Source organism: Myotis davidii, unplaced genomic scaffold (assembly GCF_000327345.1).
Source record: "Myotis davidii unplaced genomic scaffold, ASM32734v1 scaffold656, whole genome shotgun sequence".
Lineage (NCBI taxonomy): Eukaryota > Metazoa > Chordata > Mammalia > Chiroptera > Vespertilionidae > Myotis > Myotis davidii.
This window is the reverse complement of record NW_006287544.1, coordinates 1,711,637-1,719,782: the sequence shown is the minus strand read 5'-3', so window position 1 is coordinate 1,719,782 and position 8,146 is coordinate 1,711,637. Positions and strand designations below refer to the sequence as shown.

Sequence of the window (8,146 nt, the reverse complement as noted above, 5' to 3'; positions counted from 1 at the left end):
AGCCAGATTCTCTTTGAAAGGTTGTAAGGAAGTCCGCAACATGAGCCAAGACAGGCTATTTGTATGGGAAAGCCACTGGAAACAGCCTGGGTGGGCCTGTAAGTTGGATGGGGTGGGATATTGGTGAATCACCGAGGTGGAACAAACAGTGTTAGCAAGGTTCATGGAGACTCAGATACGCATCTGCCTGCTGCCTCTGTAGGGGGAGGACTCAGCAAAGGAACAACTTCTGTCTGGGAGAAAGCTGCCCCTCCAGCTCTCACCCTGAACCAGACAATTCAGTTGCTCTTCCTGTGTCACTGGCACCTTTTGGAGCTGCTGTCCCAGTGCTAGAGCTCAGAGTGAGTGAGTGAATCAGTGAGCCCGTTGGTGCACAGGCCCTTTAAAAAGAATGCCTGGGACTCCAGCAGCCTCTGTCTCATAACCCCCATTGATTTTCATATCCAGGAGATTAAGAGACTTCCTAGCACTGGAACATTATCGGGCCGGGTGTGGGGCTGGGACCCCTTCCTCCTCCGGGGGAAAACCTCCACAGCCAGGATAGCACTCCCGATTGTTATCCACCACATGTGGGTGTGATAACAGCTCATTCTGAATCTCTGCCCCTCCTACCAGTCTTGATGTGGCTTCATTTGTGTAGCCTTAGTTATAGGACTTCTTTTCAGCTAGATTTCAGGTAGTTCTGAATGATGGTGGTTCTGTATTTTAGTTGCAATTTTGATGTAGTTATGGGAGGATGAGAGTATCGCATTTATCTACTCAGTCATCTTGACTGGAAACTCCAAAAGCAATGACTTTTATTTCATTTTTTTTAATTAAAAAAAAGTATTGATTTTGAGAGAGAAGAGAGGAATGGGGGGCTTTATATAAATAAATATATATATATCTTTAGAATAAAAGAACAACACAGGGGTAAATATTTACAGAATCCACAGAGGAAAACATAGAAATCAGAGACCTGCTTTCACATAGCAAAATCATCGTCTCAAAAGATTGTAATTTTACACCATGATATTATTCTATGAACACACAATGGATGCAATATCTACAGATTTATTCCACAAAACATGAAGTTATTACAGATAGTTGATTATAGCTGAACACCAAAAGTTATATCTGAAATAAGAATAATTTATCTTTTTTGCTTTAGCAACAAAAAATGTTTATTTTAATTGAGCATACTTCTGGTATATTTAAATGAAATATATTTAGAAAATATTAGATCATAACCTTTTTGAAAGTGTGTTTTCACTCAGTTTAGTGGCATTTTAAATAAAGCAGGTTTTCAAATATGTTGGTTTAGGAAAAACTGCATTTTCTTAATCCAGAAAGATGGAAGTCTCTCATTGCTCAGCAGATAGAATGCCCTACGGTTGAATTTAATTCAACACATACTAGTAAGACCTAAAGCTAAAATAGAAAGACTAGCCAAACCAGTGTGGCTCAGTAGTTGAGTATTGACCTATGAAGCAGGAGGTCACAGTTCGATTCCCGGTCAGGGCATATGCCCAATTGCAGGCTCAATCCCCAATGTGGGGTGTACAGAAGGCAGCTGACCAATGATTCTCTCTCATCAATGATGTTCCTATTTCTCTATCCCTCTCCCTTCCCTGAAATAAATAAAAAAATCAATAAAGTATATTTAAAAAAAAAATTCCAGTTGGAAACCTGAAAATTACCCATCCTCTTCCTCATTGCTGCCCCTCTTACCAGTCTCAGTGTTGCTTCTTCTTTAAGTTCCTAGTTTCAGGACTTCCATCCAGCTAGATTTCAAGTAGTTCTGAATGATGGTGGTTCTGTATTTTAGTTGCAATTTTGATGTAGTTATGGGAGGATGAGAGTATCGCATTTATCTACTCAGTCATCTTGACTGGAAACTCCAAAAGCAATGACTTTTATTTCATTTTTTTTTAATTAAAAAAAAGTATTGATTTTGAGAGAGAAGAGAGGAATGGGGGGCGGGGAGAGAAAGAGAAAAAACATCAACTTGTTCCACTAATTGGTTGTTTCTTGTATGTGCTTTGACCAGGGATTGAACCTACAGCTTTGGTACATCAGGACAACACTCCAACCAACTGAGCTACACACCCAGGGCAGGCAATTATTTTGAAAGAAATCTCAGATTGTATACACAAGCACATTGTGTTTAACTATAACATTAGAGATCTGGTCACTTTTTAGAGTCAATATCATCACAGACAATAGTAATTCATTTAACTCATAATTAGAAAACACATTATAAAATTTCCTTGAGGATGTCCTTGAAAATCCTCCGTACAGTTATATATATTAAAAATCACTCTCAGAAAAAGAGATACCAAGACAAAGCCATTCAAAACCAAGATGGGGACTGGAAAAGGAGTAAGGAAGCAAACACTACCAGAAAAACTCTCAGAAGAGACAAGTGTCCAAGTCTCAGAGACAGGTATACATAAAAGGACATATGCTAAGGATGTCCGACTGATGGCACAAATTTTGTACACCGGGCCTCTAGTAGAACAATAATAAAACAGTTCAGTTTTTGTACTAAAATAAACTCAGTAGTTGAGTATTGACCTATGAAGCAGGAGGTCACAGTTCGATTCCCGGTCAGGGCATATGCCCAATTGCAGGCTCAATCCCCAATGTGGGGTGTACAGAAGGCAGCTGACCAATGATTCTCTCTCATCAATGATGTTCCTATTTCTCTATCCCTCTCCCTTCCTCTGAAATAAATAAAAATATATTAAAAATAAATAAACAAAATCAAAAGGCTAAAATTGACATTTTCTCCCTGAAAACTAGAAATCAAATTAGGCTATTTTCTTTCTGTTTCTCTTCCTTTTCTAATCCTTACATACTTCTTCAGGAGAAAAAACCCCCACAAAAAACAAAAACTTCCATTCTTTTTTCAAAAGAATATTTGTGTGCCAAAAAAATGCATTATTATTTGGCAAAGAGTGAAAATAAAAACTAACATTATTAGAAATAAATCAGTTAATATACAAATACCTTGAGGTCAAACACAGAGAGAGAATGACTAAGAAAAAGGAAAAAAAAAAGAAAAAGGGGGAAAAAAAAGAAAAATTGTCACAGTGAGTCAACATGCATTATAAAGAGCTTCCTGGGTCCCAGCTTCCTCCTTGTGCTTTTGTTTTCCATGGAGCTGTTGGGCCTACCGTACTGGTAGAAGCCTACCTGGAGATGAAGGGCCCGTAGGTTTTCTGGGAGTGGCAGAGGGATGTGATCCAAGTTGTTATCTGTGAGGTAGAGGTGATGGAGATCATACATATCCTGGAAACATTCCAAATGTAGGGACTTAATAGAAATTAGTGGTGCCACAGTTATATTTTCCATTCCCTGTCCATGCAATTATTTATAAAATACCGCATGCCTGACCAGGTCTTATTTACTAAAGTTATGGCAGATTAGTGTTCCAAGTTACATACTAGACAATTCAAATGAATTTTGGAAGAAATGAGGACAAGTAGATATCTCTTGATGAAAATGAAACATGTTTCTCAATCTCTAGGAAGAACGTGCTTTGTCCACTTTCACTGTCTCAGTTTAAGGAAGGCACTGACTTCTCATTCTCTATTCTGCAATAGAACTTTGAAGATATTGGTGAAGCATAGCAATAATTTCTTTCATGTAATAGGGATGGAGAAATGAGAATTTCTTCCCAACAAAAGACTTCTCTTCCTAGCCTGAGTTTCAGGAAAAAGACAACCTGACAAGACAAAAAAAGTGTAGACAATAACAGGTGCACTATAGCCAAATACCACAGGGCAAATTGTGACTCACCACCACCTAGGCCAACAGAAGATGAGTGGAGAGACCGGACTTCTACCCTTGCCAGGCTCTACTGAGGTGCCTTAACTCTCTTGCCCAACAGAATGGCTAGTAGAGAGATAGGACTTTTGCTATTGCCCAGTGCTAATGGGTCCACACGACACCTTCTAGCTACCAAGGAAGTAATGTGATGCCCCTTCAAACAGTAATTTTTGTTTATTGTGTTCAGCATATATTTAGAGGAGCAGCTTGGATGGGGTAAAAATGAGTAAAATAGCCAGTGGATTACTGTTCTCAGACTCTACACTGTTATTCCAAGCAAGTTACTCTAGCCCCTAGCTTGCATCCTTTTTTTTTGAAAACAAAATTCATAAGATTAACTGAATCCAGTCTTCTTTGCAGTAATATGGAAGCCTTTTATCCCCAAGGTACTAACCACATCCTGTAAAAGTAGTTAACCTTTTAACCACATTAAATGCTCCCCATCAGTGGAGTTTTTGGTAAAAACAAATTATCTGCTTAGCACTATTTCCAGAGAGCCACCCACTTCTTATTCCACTTCTGCTTTCTGTTCTTGGGGCTTGACCAAGCTCCAAATGTACCAGAGCACAGCATTTCCCACAAGCATGGCAAGTAGTCTGTAACGTTTACTTTTGCAGTTATAAGTCTCATCCAAGTGAATTCCTTTATAGAAATAAAAAGGCTAGTCATTGACCACAAATGGAATGGGAAGATGAAAGTCTTTTATAGCCAAACTTAAAACTCACTTTAAATGCTTCTTGCTTTATTCCTTTCCTTCCCAGTCTATTGTTGCTAACATCAATGAAGGTCAGACTGCTGGGCAAATCCGGAAGTTGCCTTATTTTGTTGTCACGTAGGATAAGCTCCCTGAGTTCAGGCAGCTTTTTGAATGCATCCTCATCAATTTCAGATATTAAATTTGATGTCAAGTCAATCTTCCTTAAATCATCTAGAAGAAAAAGTGAGGAAATAGTTAATATTCTTGAAATGTTCTGTTCACATAAAAATATGAATATAAATTTCCTATATACAAAAAAGCATGAGCATGAATTTAAGTAGCAATACAAGTTAATTAAAGAATTATTTATAAATACTTTAGAAAATTTGTTCTCTCCGAATACAGTTCATGTTTATGCAATTATAAGAAATAACTTTAGCAAAGAAACTGGCACATTAAATTTAAAATAATTAGCCTTTCCCCAATAGTCTAAATAAACTATATCTGGATTTTACTACTTAAAATATTTTTCACAGGGATGACAGAGTGTTATATTTTTCTAGTGGTCAAAGATATATTAGTATAAAATACAAAGATATTACAAATAAATATTTAGTAATTAAAACACTTTATGAAGACAAGTACAAAAATTCTTCTATGTTGGCAACCATTATAATGTCAGAATTTAGACTTAGATTCTTTGATCATAAAATAATTGAGCTTTAATTGAAATCCCTTCAAACAAAAAAATCCTCATAAATAAATGATCATGACACCTTACTCTTATTGCCATAAAATGATAATAAGTTCTAGGCTATAAAATAGTTATTTACAATTTTTATTTAGTTACTAGTAGTTTGTTGAATATATCAGTAGCTATATAGTTTCTTGATGACCTTTAATTACTCAGCATTTTTTCTTATCATGACTAAAACAAATCTTCACATGGCTACAGGAGAAAAAAATAATTGATTTATGAGACATCTATACTAATAAAAGCGTAATATGCTAATTAGACCAGATTTACGGGAAGTCTTCCAGACGTCCAACATCCTTCCTGGAAAAAGCCACAGTGGCAAGGGCCAAGGCAGAGGTTGCTGGGGTGATCAGGTTGGCAGGGGAACAAGCAGTTAGGGGTGATCAGGCCTGAGGAGGAGCAAGCAGTTAGGGGCGAGTTCAAGAAGGCAGGCAGAGGAAGTTAGAGGTGATCAGGCCGGCAGGCAGAGTGGTTAGGGGCGATCAGGCAGGAAGGCAGGCAGGCACGCAGTTAGGAGCCAGTGGTCCCAGATTGTGAGAGGGATGTCCAACTGCCGGTTTAGGCCTGATCCCTGCAAGGTCGCAGATTGGAGAGGGTGCATGACAAGCTGAGGGACCACCTCTCCCCCAACCCATGCATGAATTTTGTACACGGGGCCTCTAGTTTATTCTGTCTAATAATAGAGAAACATGGTAATTAACCATAACTTCGCTACCTTTCCCATTGGCTAATCAGCAAGATATGCAAATTAACTACCAACCAAGATGGTGGCCGGCAGCCAGGCAGCTGAAATGAACAGGAGGCTTGCTTGCTCCAGTGACAGAGGAAGCCAAGGTTCCCTGCCTGCCGCAGCCCAACTCTGAGCTCCAGATGCAACAATGTTGCAATTATAGAAGCTAAACAAACCCAGATACCTGCTTTCAGCCGCCAGCAGGGTCAGAGTTTAGAGTGCCAGTGATGGCAACAGAGTTTCAATTATAGAAGCTAAACAAACCCAGATACCTGCTTTTAACTAGCCACAGCCTCAGAGCTGGAGCCGGCTCTCAGCTGCAGTGACAGCCATAGAAGGTAAATAAATCCCAGAATAAAAAAAAAAAGAAAAAAAGGAGAGGTTGGGAGCTTCAGTCACCTGCCAGACTGAAAACGGCCCTCAGCCCCTTACCCAGACTGGCCAGGCACCCCACTGGGGACCCCCACCCTGAAAGGGGTGTGACCAGCTGCAAACAGCCATCATCCCCTCATCCAGGCTGGCCAAGCACCCAAGCGGGACCCCCATCCTGATCTGGTCACCCTTCAGGGTAAACCAGCCAGCCCTCACCTGTGTACCAGGCCTCGATCCTATATAGTACACAGGTAATATGGAAACTGACCCTAACAGCAGAAGGACTGGGAATGACTGGCCATTATGACACACACTGACCACCAGGGGGCAGACACTCAATGCAGGAGCTGCCCTCTGGTGGTCAGGGCGCTCTCACATGGGAGGAGCTCTGCTCAGCCACAAGCCAGGCTGATAGCTGCCAGTATAGCGGTGGTTGTGGGAGCCTCTCCTGCCTCCTCAGCAGCGCTAAGGATGTCCGACTGCAGTTTAAGCCTGTTCCCCGCTGGCAAGTGGACATCCCCCGAGGGCTGCCGGGCTGCCAGAGGGATGTCTGATTGCCATCTTTGGCCTCATCCCCCGGGGAGTGGGCCTAAGCCAGCAGGTGGTCATCCCCTGAGGTGTCCCAGACTGTGAGAGGGCACAGGCCAAGCTGAGGGACCCTTCCCTCCCCCCCGAGTGCACACATTTTTGTGCACCAGGCCTCTAGTGTATATATATAAAAGCCTAAGTGACCGGCTGATTGGCTGGTAGCTATGATGTGCACTGTCCACCAGGGGGCAGACGCTCAACACAAGAGCTCCAGAGCGACAGCAACTTTGCAGAGTGCCCCCTCACACTCCAGGACCCCTTGGGGAATGTTGAACTGCTGTTTTTTGCCCGATCTCTGCAGACCAAGCTGAGGGACCCCACTGTTGCACAAATCTGTGCAGTGGGCCTCTAGTATTTAATATTCAGCTATCATTTCCAGAACCACTATTTTACAGTGCAAAATTTTTAAGAAATTCTGTAAAGAAAAGAAGGCCATTAGTGCTATCATCCATACTTAGGTTTGCAAAGTCATTTCTGTTGATCTTTTTAATTCTGTTAAAGCGGGAATAGAAATAAGCGGTGTTCTTGGGCAGTGGAGGAATAGTATCAAGTTCATGGTCATCACAATATACAGTGGTACTTATACAGGTACACAGAAGGCAGGTTGGAAAATCTAAAAGAGAGATGCATATAATTAAAATTAAGTAACAAGCAATTTCTAACAGTGTGACTAGTAATGTTTGTTAAACAAAATTAGAGTCTCATGCAGACAATTCTGATAGATTTCATCTTTTCTTATATAGTTTTCTGTAAATGGAATACTAGTCCAATATACTAATTAAATCTGACCCAACAATTAGTATATTTTTGTAATGTTATAAAACATGAAATTATTGCATTGACACTGCACAGTTGTTGCTTTTACATTTAGAAATGCTATCTTCAAATGTGAACATTAATATTGTCATTTTTATAAATTTAAAGCATCACATACACTATTTGTGTTAAGTCATTGGTTCAGTAATTAAACACCCCACTGAAACAAAATCTGCTTCAAGAAAAATATAGGGTAATAATCACTACTATTAATTCACTCATATGTATTTTTTTTATCTTGTGTATGTAAATGGCACTATGCCAGCTAATGAAACAGTGGTGGGCATAAAGAGACAGAGTTCTATTTTATGATCTTATATGAATAAGAATGATAATCACACAAATAAATGAAATGATGATTGTGGTAACTATT

General features: G+C 40.0%; 1 protein-coding gene across 1 annotated transcript in view; it reads right to left on the bottom strand.

Annotated features, from left to right (window-relative positions):
- EPYC (epiphycan) overlaps window positions 1-8,146 on the bottom strand; it is a 57,349-nt gene that overhangs the window by 14,856 nt on the left and 34,347 nt on the right. The window contains exons 4-6 of the mRNA XM_006759354.2: window positions 7,412-7,570; window positions 4,539-4,741; window positions 3,178-3,273 (exon numbers count right to left, since the gene is read on the bottom strand). Coding sequence (XP_006759417.1) covers window positions 3,178-3,273; window positions 4,539-4,741; window positions 7,412-7,570 — 458 coding nt within the window. The remainder of the gene's footprint in view (window positions 1-3,177; window positions 3,274-4,538; window positions 4,742-7,411; window positions 7,571-8,146) is intronic.